The sequence below is a fragment of the Callorhinus ursinus genome, unplaced genomic scaffold (genome assembly GCF_003265705.2).
Source record: "Callorhinus ursinus isolate GAN/ISIS: 27379988/994484 unplaced genomic scaffold, GSC_fseal_2.0 scaffold60, whole genome shotgun sequence".
Taxonomy (NCBI): Eukaryota; Metazoa; Chordata; class Mammalia; order Carnivora; family Otariidae; genus Callorhinus; species Callorhinus ursinus.
Genome location: NW_027397122.1, coordinates 2,065,267 through 2,079,104, shown reverse-complemented (window position 1 = coordinate 2,079,104; position 13,838 = coordinate 2,065,267). Strand labels below are relative to the sequence as shown.

Genomic DNA, 13,838 nt, shown 5'->3' with positions numbered 1-13,838 from the left:
AGAAGAAAATTATAGGGTGCCTGGCTGGCTCAGTTGGTTAAGCGACTGCCTTCGGCTCAGGTCATGATCCTGGAGTCCCGGGATCGAGTCCCACATCGGGCTCCCTGCTCAGCGGGGAGTCTGTTTCTCCCTCTGACCCTCTTCCCTCTCATGCTCTCTATCTCTCATTCTCTCTCGCTCAAATAAATAAATAAAATCTTAAAAAAAAGAAGAAAATTATAGCATAGGAAGTTCTTGTTTTCAAAATCATATTCTGTGGGATCATTAATAAATTAGGAATGTGGAAGAAATGAAAATGAATTAGTGATTGGGAAGTGTTATGGATCTCATCCTCCAGTACCCCTTGGCTGATGGCACGCCTACCTCTCCAACAAGTGACTTCTTTCCGAACTGCAGAAGCATTATGAAGCCTTCAGTAAGCTCCTTTTAATGTCCTCAACATTCACCTGTTTGCCTCTCAGATCCAGAATGCACCTGCTGCTTGCTCTTCAGTTTGGTACTTACTTTGCCAGACTCTACTTTCTGTACCTTTACTGGCTAGCTCAGCAGGCACTTTGTGCAAGTGCTTTTGAGGAAAACATTCTGGAAAATAGTTTGCTTTATACCACCTTCAACAGACCTCCAAACTCCATCACTATATATATATATATATATCTATATATATATATATATATATATATATAATTTAGTATGTAGTAATCTTCAGACATTGTTTTTATAGTCAGATGTTTTTTAACTGTTAGTTAAACATGAGCTGCTAATGTGTAAACATGGATTACCAGTAAAAATGGAAAAAAAGAGAAATCACATTAACATTCAAAAAGAATAAAATATATATATGAATGTACGAAGCCTAAATTATAGGACAATGTATAAAACCAATGTTGTTGGGGCTAAAACATAAATCATGATCTGTCACCATTTCCTTAAGAGGCAAATTGCAGAAAGTAACATTAACAACCATTCTAGAAGAATAAAACATACATCACATTTACGAAAACAAAAACTTGTTATTTAGTTTTCCTTAAAAGAGCATTCAAGTGAATTATGTTTGGTTTTTACGATAATGAAAGAGAATGGCCATCTGTCAATACCCGATCTGTAATTTTTATGAACTGCAAGAATTAGTATACCTTCTCCCTCTAAAGTCAAGTCCCAAAATGGAGACAACTCTGCTGGTGGAGATGTAGACTTGTACAGACACTGGGGAAAATAGTTTGGTAATTTCTCAAAGAGTTAAACAGTTAAGGAGCACCTGAGTGGCTCAGTAGGTTAAGCCTGGGACTTTTGATTTTGGCTGAGGTCATGATCTCAGGGTCATGAGATCTAGCCCCAAGTAGGGCTCCCTGCTCAGCATGGAGTCTGCTTGAGGATTCTCTCTCCCTCTCCCTGTGCCCCTCCACCCCCGCTAGTATGTGCTGTCTCTCAAATAAATAAATCTTAAAAAAAAAAAAACTTAAACAGTTAAGGTATGGCCTAGCAATTCTACCCTAGCTATACATCCAAGAGAAATGAAAACATTTGTCCACATAAACTTTTATACATGAATGTTCATAACATTATTCATAATATCAGAAGAGTAGAAACAACCCTAATGTCCATTAACTGGCAAAGGATAAACAACATGTGGTCTATCTGTGCAATGGAATATTGCTGGATCATAAAAAGAGTGAAAAGTTGTGACCTGCTACTGCATGGATGGATGTTGAAAACACAGTATGCTAAGCAAAAGAAGCCAGTTGCAAAAGACTACATATTACATAATCCCTTTTATATGAAAGCCCACAATAGAGAAATCTATATCTGGAGAGAAAATGAGTTAGTGGTTGTTTAGGGCTGGGGGAAGGGGAGGTGGATGGGAGGGTGATAGTCATAGCATCCAGGCTTTCTCTTTGAAGCATGGATGTTCTCAAGTTGACTGTGGTGATGGGTGTACCTATCTGCGAACATGCTGAAAGCCATAGAACTGTATTCTTTGGGTGAACTGTATGGTATGTGAATGATATTGCAGTAAAGATGTTGGGGATTGGGGAGTGGAGATGGTGAGGTCCTAGCCCTCTCTCCACAGCCAAACTCTTGCTATCAGCAGCGGGAAGAACAGAGACTGGAGGCTATCACCTCCAGATAACCGTGCACAGTCAGGCTGCAGCTGCGCTTGCAGACTTCTCCCGAGTCCCCTCTGCCAGCCTCACGCGCCCAGGGGTTGTGGAGGGTTCCAGGACCCAGGCCCACGCACTTTCCGTGCACCCAGATGCCAACGGTCATCCGAGCCCTGGGCGCTTTGGCTGTAGCTGCGTCCGGCGACATTGGGAACTTCTGGAAGCCAAATCCCCACTAGAAAACCCCCTCCCTGACGCCCGCTCCCATGGGCAACTACCTGAGCACACCCAAGGCCGAGCCGCCACCCCTCGCCCAAAGGCGCGGGAACCCGCGGCCCAGGCCTGCCCAGGCCGAGGACGGTGGGCACCGCATCCGCTCGGGACCCCTCCCGCAGATGCCGCCCAACTGGGACCCCGCCAGGCAGCGGAGGGTGGTCACTGAGGCATGGAGGCGCTTTCCCGCCAAGCCACCTGCTGAGACAGTCCTGGGGCCGGATCTCTCTGGCGCCTGGGAGAGTTACATGAAGCGGTGGGTTTGGAGTGCCCGCCACCCGAGACGGATCTGGAGCCCTGTGACGGTCAGGATCGCACCCCCTGAGAGCAGAGGGAACCCGTGGGTGTCCCAGGCACAGGGGCATGGCGCCTGCTCTGCAGGGCATCCACTAGTGGAGGAGCGCCCAGACCCTTGTGCCAAGGAGACCGTGCTGAGGGCTCTCAGCCAGTGCCAGAAGGGGAACAGGAAGTTTGACGGGCCCCTGTGGTTTGAGATCCCAGAGAGCACAAGCAGAAGGCAGAACCCAGAGCCCAGGCCATCTGCCTTTAAGCCCCTGATCAGAAATGGTGTGGTCCCTTCCTTTGTGCCCAGACCAGGGCCTCTAATCAAAAGCTTTCACTCCTGGAGCTACAGTGTCTGCAGGGAGGACGCTGACCTCGAGCCTGATGCCCAGCCTTCACTGTCTGCTACCCACCCCACTGCAGGGGCGGTGTCAGCCCAGGGCCCAGATCCTCAGCTGCAGAGCTTGGAGAAGATGCAGCACTCCAGGGGCCTCCCACCTTCCTACAGGGCATAGGAACCGCACCAGGAGGGTCTCTCCCCAGCCTGCTGGCCCCTTTGGCTCCCAAGAGTCAGGGCCCTGTTACCTGCCTCCTGAAACTCAAACCTTTATATTTATTCTCATCTTGCTCACCCCATACTCTACCTGACACAGTACTACTGCATACCCCAGACCTGCCTGTCCTTACTCTGGAGAGCCCACACTGAAGATTGTTGATGTTAAACCCCTTGCCTCCTCCTGCTTGCCCACTCCTTCCTGCCTTTTCCCCTTCTTTACTGGAAGGCATTCTTCTTTCCCCACCTTCCCTATTTGCCCAGTTTGTATAAATATTTGATCTCATTAAAAATGATATTAATATTTTATAAAGGCCTTTTTATATAAAAGTAAAAGGAAAATGTTTCCAGACTATCAAGAGCAAGGGCAAAGACCCTGCAATGGTAATCACTTTTATTTATTTGAGGCCCAAAGAGAAGCCCAGTAAAGCTAGAGTGATGAGAGAGAACATAACATGAGGTTAGTGACGCAGACAATGATGACATAATATAAAGCACTGGGGCCATGGAAGAATTTGAGTTTTATTCTAAGAACCATAGGTTTTAAGCAGAGGAAAGACTAATCAGGTTGATGTGTTTTAAAATGTGTGAAGAGTGTATTATCCAAAATCAGCAACTGAAATAGAAACAATAGGAGCCCAATGTTGTGTTTCAAGCGCCAGAGGAGGGCAGATTGGTCTGAAGGAGAAGCGATGTAGGTTAAAGGTGCACGTGAATTTGGGGTGTATCTTGAAGGTAGATGTTTTGGGGCTTCCTAATGCAATAGATGATAGCATTAGGAAAGTAGAAGAATCCAGGAGTCTTAGCTTATTGGTTCCAAAAATTGCATGGTGACAGTGACATTTATTGAGATGGGAAACATCAATAGGGAACATAATTGGAGATATCAAAGGTTATAAGTTAGTCATGTTTCCTCAATGCATTCGTTATCCCAGTGAAATTGTCACCTGCGCGGTTGAAAACATGAGACTCAGTGGAGAGTTTGAAATCAGAGAAATAAATGTAGAAGTCATGAACACATAAGCCCACTGATACACATGATGCTTAAAGCCAGGGCTATGTGGATTCGCCAAGCAGAAAACCCAGAGAAGAAGGCAAAGGATGAACCCTATCATGCTCTGATGTTTAAAGGGCAAAAGAAAGGAAAGGGAAAGAGAAGCCTGGGAAAACACAGCCCCAGAGTACGGAGGTGGGAGATAAGTCAGAAGCAGCAGGGACATTGAGGGGAGAGCTTTAGAAGGTGGAATTTATCACCCACGTTGGCTGCCACTGAAAAGTTGAGATATTCCATCACTGACTTCGAAAAGAGGAATCCTTTTAGAGTGTTGGAGGTAAAGCCTGAATTAATTTGGAAGACATTAGAAGGAGTGGATGTGGAGGCAGGGTCTGGGGAAGCCATGTGGTAGATATTCTGTCATAAAGTAGAGCAGGCAAGTGAGAAGGTGGGAGGTAGTTTTACTTTGTTCTGAAATTTTATTTTAGGAAAGCATAAGGAATATGTTCAGCTGTAAAGGGATCTTTGGGAGGATCAGGAGGGATGGACGGCTAAGTGCTTGTGGAAGGTGGGGTGGCTCTCAGACACTTGATCTTCGATCGCGGCAGCGGCTGGGGGCAAGGGCTGTGGTGTGGAATGGGCCAGGCAGGGGGGCCTGGTACCCCAGGGGACCATCAGTTCTCTGTCTTCAACTCTACCAGGGAAGTACAAAGCAAGTCTGTGTGAGAGAGGGCAGGAGGGAAATATCTGAGGTTTGACAAAACCGCTGAGCATGCGAAACAGAATTCTCCAAGGGGGAAAAGGGAAAGACTTGGAGAATGTAGTAGAATTATGAGAGAAATATCAAGTGTATCAGAGTTTCAGGGTTGGGTTCTTCAAACAAAATGGGAAACCAGAAAAAGTGATTCATTAATCTTTAGATTTCATTTTACCTGAACTAAGATACAAATGAGGATTGAGTCTACAATTGGTTTTAAGCATTATATTTTAACCAATATTCTATTAACTAATACAGTTCAAAAGAATTTAATCAAGAGGGAGGAAGCAAAGGAGTTAAGGTGTGTATTAGACAGGGTTCTTCTAAGAATCAGAAACAGTGTGAGAGTGTGTGTGTGTGTGTGTGTGTGCATTTGCACTCACCTGTGGAGACAGACGAGAGAGAGAGAGAGAGAGAGAGAGAGAGGCAGGTTGACTAATTATAAAGAGTTGGCTTGGGGCACCTGGGTGGTACAGTATCTTAAGCATCTGACTCTCGGTTTCCGCTCAGGTCATGATCTCAGGATCCTGAGATTTGAACCCCCCATAGGACTCTACAGTCAGCTCGGAGTCTGCTTGAGATTCTCTCTCCCTCTCACTCTGCCCCTCCCACTCGTGCTCTCTCTGTCTCTGTCTCTAAAATAAATAAATAAATCTTAAAAAAAAAATAAGAAGAATTGGCTCATATGATTATGGGGCCTGAGAAGTCCCAAGATCTACAGTTGGCAAGCTGCAGAGCCAGGAGAGCTGAGTGTTAAGTTCCAGTCCAAGTCTGAAGTCAGAAGATGAATGTCCCTGGGCGGGGGGGTGGAGGGGGGGAGACACAGACAGACAGACAGAGAAATCTTTCTTACTCAGACTTTGTTCTATCCCAGTGTTCCGAGGACTGATTGAGGCCCCTTCACATTGATGAAGGCCATCTGCTTTATGCAGTCTATCATTTCAAATGTTATGTGCATCCAGAAACATCCTCACAGACACACACAGAAAGAGATTTTAACCCAATATCTGGGGGCCCTATCACCCAGTCAAGTTGGCACATACACTTAGCCCTGGCCTCTGCCCTCACATCATGGGAGGCCCAGCAGTATGGGACATGGAGAGACAAATGAGTCCCTGGGGCAAAGCAGAATTTGCTAAAGCAGATGTGTAAACATTTAATATATGATAATGCTGACATTTAAAATCTGTGTGAAAATAGTGAACTACTAGAAACAGTGAATTGCAATTATCAGCTTTCCAATTGGGAAATAGAACATAGCTCTCTCTCTTATGCAAAACACGAATGTAAACATCAAAACTACAAAGTAGTTGAAAATTCGAAGGAAATATTTTTTTTCCCAAGAGTAAATGAATTAAAGTTTAATTACACCCATAATAAATTTTGAGAATTTAAGCTCTACACATAATGTTAAAAGCCCTCCACCAATCTCCTCCTTTGGCATTCTTAAGGAAGCTAAAAACCCAAAACCATAAAAGAAAAGTTTGTAATAGCTACTATTTTAAAAACCTAACCTGTAATAGAAAAATATTTCAAAGGCAAGTGACAGGGTTGGTTGCTACATTGGTAACCCACATAGCAGATCACAAATTGCTATTCCACAAATACAAGGAAGCACTAAATATCAGTGGAAATAAAGAAAGAGAGAAAGGTAGGGAGGAAGGGAAGGAGGAAAGAAGGAAAGAAAGAAAAAAGAAAGAAAGAAAGAAAGAAAGAAGAAAAGAATTAATAAATTGTGAATAGACAGCTCATGTAAGAAAGAAATCAAATTGTTAATAAATATATATATAATATTCAATGTGTCCTAATTATTCAGAGAAATTTATATAATCTATATCTCTATTTATACATATACTTATCCATGCATGGTATTTATACCCATCATTGCCAAAAAAAAAGGTATCCAGCCTTGGCAAGACTGTGGGAGAAATAATCTCATGTTAATTTAGTAAATTAATGAGACGGATAGTGTATAAATTCTCATTGTGTGTAACTTGGTAATTATTCTTTTATTTTGGCATTGCATTTAATTTTAATAAATGATGAAATACGCTGTAAAGATATGAGCCATGAAATAGGTAATAGCATACTTTGAGATCTAGTCACAAAACAAATAAGCAAAAGGACCACATGAGTGGCTCAGTTGGTCAAGCGTCTGCCTTCGGCTCAGGTCATGATCCCAGGTCTTCGGATCGAGTCCCGCATCCGGCTCCTTGCTCAGCGGAGAGCCTGCTTCTCTCCCTCTGCCTGCCGCTCCCCCTGCTTGTGCTCTCTCTCTTTCTCTCAATTTCTGTCAAATAAATAAAATTTTAAAAAGAAAAAAAAGGAGAAAAGAAGAAAAACAGTAAGAATAGGCACTTTTATAACTTAGGCACAAAAATGTATAACATGGAACATAAATGGTCAAAGGCAATAGGAAGGTTGCAATTTGAAAGAACTTGATTTAATAACCTACACGTGAACCCCAAGGACTTATTTTCTCCCCACTATTAATTCCCAGGTCCTCTGGTTTTTCCCAAGTCCACATGCTACCTTATGATGGTCCAGGCAAAGAAAAAGGCCAATGAAATGAACAGAAGGAAACGCTGAAGCCAGGAAACTTGTCTTGAGCAAAACATCTAATTCTTTTACTCCCAAACTCCACTCCCCCAGTCCCTGTCTGCTATGCTGTCAAAGATTAAGGGGCTTCCTTTCAAATGAGAAGAGGTACAGTATTATTTTACTGTAGACTATTTAAAATTTCATAAAGTAGGGTGCCGGGGTGGCTCAGTGGGTTAAGCGACTGCCTTCGGCTTAGGTCATGATCCTGGAGTCCCTGGATCGAGCCCCGCATCGGGCTCCCTGCTCCGCAGGGAGTCTGCTTCTCCCTCTGACCCTCCCCCCTCTCATGTGCTCTCTCTCTCTCTCTCATTCTCGCTCTCTCAAATAAATAAATAAAATCTTAAAAAAATAAAATTTCATAAAGTATTACTCAAAACAATGCAGCTTGGGTTTGTGTATGTATACATGTACATTATATATAATATACACAGGTAAGTATGTGTACATATGCATATGTGTGTGTCTATGTGTCTGTGTGTGAATGCTTGTGTGTGCATATATAAATGTAAAATTGTATATATACATAAACATACACAATTCTGTTATCGCTCCAAATGTTTTGGTCAGTTAGACTGAAAGGTACTTAGAGGAATCACAAAAGTAACATTGTTTAAACTTTTCTTTTTAAAGATTTTATTTTTTTGGAAAAATGAGCGAGAGAGAGAGAGCACAGGAGGAGGGGCAGAGGGAGAGGGAGAAGGAGACTCCCCTGCTGAGCAGGGAGCCTGATGCGGGGCTCAATCTCAGGACACTGGGATCATGATCTTAAGAGAAAGCACACGACTGATTAACCGACTGAGCCAACCAGGCACCCCTATAGTTTAAACTTCTAATGTATATGCCTATATATTTGTCAATTTTTTAATGAGAACTCCAGGTTTTTCTTTGCAAAAGAATCTGCTGATAGGAGTTCTGCATCAACCATACCCACATTACAACATCGGTATTTTCTATTCTGGTTTCTTTAGGGTGAAGCCAGATTGTAGGTATTTGGAAACAGTGTGAGTGACAATGACTTGTCATTGTGCACATGACTTGTAGATTTCCCCCAGTGTTTTGCAGACAACTTGCTCATACCTAATTTAGAGGAATAGTTTTGGACAACTCAAGGGAGAATTGAGGGCTAGTCGCATACCTATATTTTTATATATACATGTATAAATAAACTCTGATATTTATATGCATATACATCTGTGCAAACAAATAGATATCATGCTTTTGAAACACATGTATACACAAATACAGTGTGTTTTTTCTTTTTTTTAAGATTTTATTTATTCATTTGAGACACAGAGATAAAGAGAGAGAAAGCATGATCAGGGAGAGAGGCAGAGTGAGAAGCAGGCTCCTCGCTGAGCCGGGAGCCCGATGCGGGGCTGGATCCTAGCACCCTGGGATCATGACCTGAGCCGAAGGCAGACGCTTCTGAGCCACCCAGGTGCCCCTACAGTGTGTTCTTAATACAGGTATGTACATGCCTATTATATAGCAATATGTATTATAAACATATACATACACACATTCTAGATATAAATATAGACAGGAAGTCCATTAACACGTTAGATTGATAACAAATTTCAGCTCGTCGGGGGGCAAATGGATAGTCCAAGCCACAGAATTAAATTAGCTCATTAAAGAAGAGTATTTATAGACGAATAAGGTATGCTACCATCAGGAAAAAAATTAAAATAAAAAAATCAGTATAGTCAAAATAAGGCTCCCGTGATTATTTATAGTTCTAGACAAAGAATGAATAACAATATTTCATAAAGAAAATTTAACACCTATGAAGGGGAGTAAGTCAGAAGGGGAGACGAACCATGAGAGACGATGGACCCTGAAAAACAAACTGAGGGTTCTAGAGGGGAGGGGGTGGGGGGGATGGGTGAGCCTGGTGATGGGTATTAAGGAGGGCACGTTCTGCGTGGAGCACTGGGTATTATGCACAAACAATGAATCATGGAACACTACGTCAAAAACTAATGATGTAATGTATGGTGATTAACATAACAATAAAAAAATGAAAAAAACTTAACACCTAAATCTAAAAATTTATTTTGAATTTTCTTTGGATTTCACATGTCTGCTAGGACCAAATATTCCTCAAATATTTAATGTTTTAGAGATAATTACTTTGAAATCAACAAACAGCAAAAAAAATTCTCATCTTAATTTTTGATTATGGTGTTAATTCAGAATTGGTTTGTAATTTTTCTTTTTAGTTTTTCTACCTCAAATGATAAGATGATGGCATCTTGCATATTTTTATTAGCATACTCAATCATTCCACTGGTGACCTAGAGCAAACCTCAATATTACTTATGTCCTAAATGGGCACATTTCTGTGGTGGTATTTTTTTTTTCTTTCAAAAAAGGTGCCCATCTTTCTTTTTTTTTCTTTTTTCTTTTCTTTTTGGCAGAATTTTTAAATCCCAGCTTTATCATTCTCTAGAAAAACAAATGTTCTAAAAAATTAGCATTATTATATTTTAGAAAAATGTAAAAATAGTTCTATCAAGAATGACTTCTTTCACATGTACTTAAAATATGATGTTTTTAGTGAAATATATGACATTTTTCTAAGAGATTGTGAAATTATTATATTGAATAGCAAAAGTAATAAAATCACTTAAGCAATTATAACTCTCAACATTGCCTGATTTTGGAAAATAATAATTATGATAATAGCTCACATCACAGGCTTACCATCTTATGCTATACTCAAATATTGTTTTATTAAACTTTCAAAAGAGGGATATTTAAAGTAATACAATAAAATGTTTGGAATATACTTTTTTGAAGGTGCGATTTAATTTAACTCAAACTGGGCGCCTGGGTGGCTCAGTTGGTTAAGCGACTGCCTTCGGCTCAGGTCATGATCCTGGAGTCCTAGGATCGAGTCCCGCATTGGATTTCCTGCTCAGCAGGGAGTCTGCTTCTCCCTCTGACTCTCTTCCCTCTCGTGCTATCTCTCATTCTCTCTCTCTCTCAAATAAATAAATAAAATCTTTAGAAAAAAAATAATTTAACTCAAACTTTTTATAGAATATTGCCTGCAGGGCGCCTGGGTGGCTCAGTCGTTAAGCGTCTGCCTTCGGCTCAGGTCATGATACCAGGGTCCTGGGATCGAGCCCCACATCAGGCTCCCTGCTCGGCAGGAAGCCTGCTTCTCCCTCTCCCACTCCCCCTGCTTATATTCCCTCTCTCGCAGTCTCTCTCTCTGTGTCAAATAAATAAGTAAAATCTTTAAAAAAATAAAAATCTTAGAAAAAAAGAATATTGCCCTGCTTTCCTTGAGTTTCTGTCTTTCTTTATCCATTTATTCTCAACCGCAGTTCTGCACTACCATTAATTGATAAATACAAGTAAATGTGGACAGAGGTCCAGCCTAACATCATCAGTCCCAGAGAGTTCAACAGTAAAGTTCATTTCTCTTTGCATTTTGTCATCTCAAAATTCACACAGGATCAATGTGAAGTGTCCTTAAAACAGAGACGTATCAAATGATCAACTTATAAAATGTACAAAAAAGGAATAAGGAGAGAACCATCTGCAGGGAAAGGCAGAAAGCTGCCCTTTTAAGGTGGCACAATTGTCCTCCAGAATGCAGCTTAATTCCCCCACAGAGGGACATTGATATAGGCAAATCTTACCCAAGAAATGGCTTCAAATGGTCTGCTTTCAAATTCTACTTATCACAGATCTGATAACTTCTTGTTGAGATTTTGGGTCCATATTCTCACAAATGTTCTCCTGGTAGGGAGTGAGTGTCCTCGTTTTGATGATGGATCTCTTGTTACTCTAACTCTGCTTTGTAGGTGGACGCCAGTGCTCCTTCACATTGTCTTCTGACCACTGGGAGGGCTTCCACTCTGTCTTTATTAGTCCAGTGCAGCTTGTCCAGTGTAATTTGGCTGTGATGGCAGTCCATAACTTTGAAGCAAAAATCGTAGCCCACATTTTTTAACTTTTTATTTTGAAATAATTTGAGATTTAGAGAAGAATTCCTACTTACCCTTAACTCAGCACCCCCTAATGTTAATCTCTTTCGGAACCATGGGTTGTTTATCAAAATCGAGAGAGTAACGTTGGTATAGTATCTTCAACTTAGCTACTGACTTTGTTTGTATTTCGTCAGTGTTTCCTTCAGTGTCTTTTCTCTTTCAGGATCCGATCCAATGTACCTTGTTGCGTTAAATCATAATCTCTTCTTAGACGCCTCCAACCTGGAATTGTGTCAATATTTTCATATTTCTCATGCCTTTGGAAGTTTTGAAAAATGCCTCTTTATGTAAAACAGTATTTCCAAAAGCTACAGAAAGTTAAATATCTTAGAGAAGGAAGATATTACACAAAGACTTTCATGGTTTGCAATTTTTAAAGTGTGGTTTCAAAAATTATAATCACATTTGTGTGTTTTTGTCATGCATATTAAATGCATCTTTCATTTTGTTTCAGTGTGAATGCATACCCGCAGGATAAGGGGTGCTACTAAATGTGAGGGACATCAGGAAGACTAAGAGAGCAAGCAATGCATTACCATTGATGGGGGTGGTGGGGACACAAATCCAGCCTGGGACAGGACCGTATTAAGTCTGGCAGAAAACTAAAATTTAGGTTGTAAAGGGAGTTCAAGTACCTGGGCAATTGTATCATCCTGCTTGTAGTCAATACCACATTTGTTTAGTGTTCCTCAACTATTTATTGAAGTCCATATTGATCCAAGTATTTTACTCAGCGCTAGGGACATGATGGTAACTAAGGCACCAAGAAAATGAAAGATCTGTGGGGAGATAGCTAGAAGAAAGAGAATTCAATGCAGTTTGACCAATTTTATTATAAAGGCAAGCACAAATTTCTATGTCAATCTATGAAAGGCATGAGAAAGTTTTAGCTGTAGATAACTTAGGGGAAAAAATCATGAAACTTTTAGGATAAGTAGACACTAACTGGGAAAAAAATGATGTGGAAAGGAAAAGAATGAAAAGAGGAAAATAAACCTAATTTTGGACTTTGTAAACTTTAAACAGCTAATGGGGTGAGGGTGAGCAGTGTTGGTGTTACAAACAAGTCTGAGTTGAAATAGTTTAATTAATACAACAAGGGTTTGTTGGGGAGAGTCTCAGTTGACCTTGCTTATGCCTGACCAATTTGTGTCCCCTTTCAATCAAAAGTGTCTTGGTTTGAATGATAAATTATATGCACAGTCTTAGAAAGCATAAGTTTTGTGCTCTGTACATACTACAGGGAAAATGGATCTGATTCTGACTGGATGGGCTCGCTCAACCACAAGTAGGAAGAATAAATAGGAATCCTGATACCTCGATTTTGGGTGGGTGGGCTTGACGTTCTTATGAGGCATTCATGAAGAGATCCTCCTTGGGTAATACTGTATATCCAAATGCAGAATGACACGTGGGTTGTGTTGTTTTGTGTGCATGTTGTGTGTAGTGAGAAAAAAAGAGACCAAGAGAACAATCAAAGGTATAGATGCATCTCAGAGACCATTCATTGATATATCATGATTAAGCAATGAGATTTGAACTTTGTTCACTGTGTCTCCTGTCACCAATCCATAAACAGGCCTAATATTATTCAATTCAGAGTGTTCTAAAGATGAAAGGCAATGGTATATAAGTGCCCACACCCAGTATTCAATGTCCATATAGAGATACATGTAGCCATTAAGATTTGTTCATATTTACATAGTTATCAACAAACATATGTAGCTGTCATTTCTGTGTTGCTGTGATAGAAGAAAAAGGACAAATAAATATTCCTACAAGAATATCTTTGTTTGACAGCTGTATTATGTCATCAAGTAATGAGGAATTTAAAGTGATAGACTTATCTGTTTGTTTAGGCACATAGGGTGGTTCATGGAGCTCCAGTGGCGCAATCGGTTAGCACGCCGTACTTATACATAGGGTGGTTCAGGGCAGGCCAGTTCGCCTGAAGGCAGAACACGAGAAGAAGAGGAACGGATCCATCGAACTGAGCTATCCATTTTATTCCTGAGAAGTTACCATGCTACCTTTGATTATGTTATGTCTCTGTGCCTGGCCTGCAGGGATCTTGAAGAAACCAATCTTAATGCCTCTTCATGCCTGCTGAGCCTGCAAGGGCATACTTGGTATGATTTAAAAAGAATTGCCTGAATTCCTAAAACAAACCCTAGTCAGAGGTGGCATATGGATTTTTCTTTTAAGATATAAGCCAAGAAGTAGATGATTAAAGGCAAAATCAATCCACTGGTCACTAATATGGTACGGACACAGT

At 41.0% G+C, this 13,838-nt stretch overlaps 1 protein-coding gene across 2 annotated transcripts; it reads left to right on the top strand.

The window, feature by feature from the left end:
* The first annotated feature begins 2,259 nt into the window (after nucleotides 1–2,259).
* Nucleotides 2,260–3,471, top strand: POM121L12 (POM121 transmembrane nucleoporin like 12). 2 transcript variants are annotated; one of them, XM_025853183.2, is made up of 2 exons: nucleotides 2,260–2,628; nucleotides 3,007–3,471. In XM_025853183.2, exons 1-2 carry the CDS (start codon nucleotides 2,366–2,368, stop codon nucleotides 3,167–3,169), a joined length of 426 nt encoding a protein of 141 aa, XP_025708968.1. In that variant the 5' UTR covers nucleotides 2,260–2,365; the 3' UTR covers nucleotides 3,170–3,471. The 2 variants fall into 2 exon arrangements, with proteins under 2 accessions (XP_025708968.1, XP_073741146.1); XM_073885045.1 differs by having other exon boundaries at nucleotides 2,260–3,471.
* Nucleotides 3,472–13,838: the final 10,367 nt, after the last annotated feature.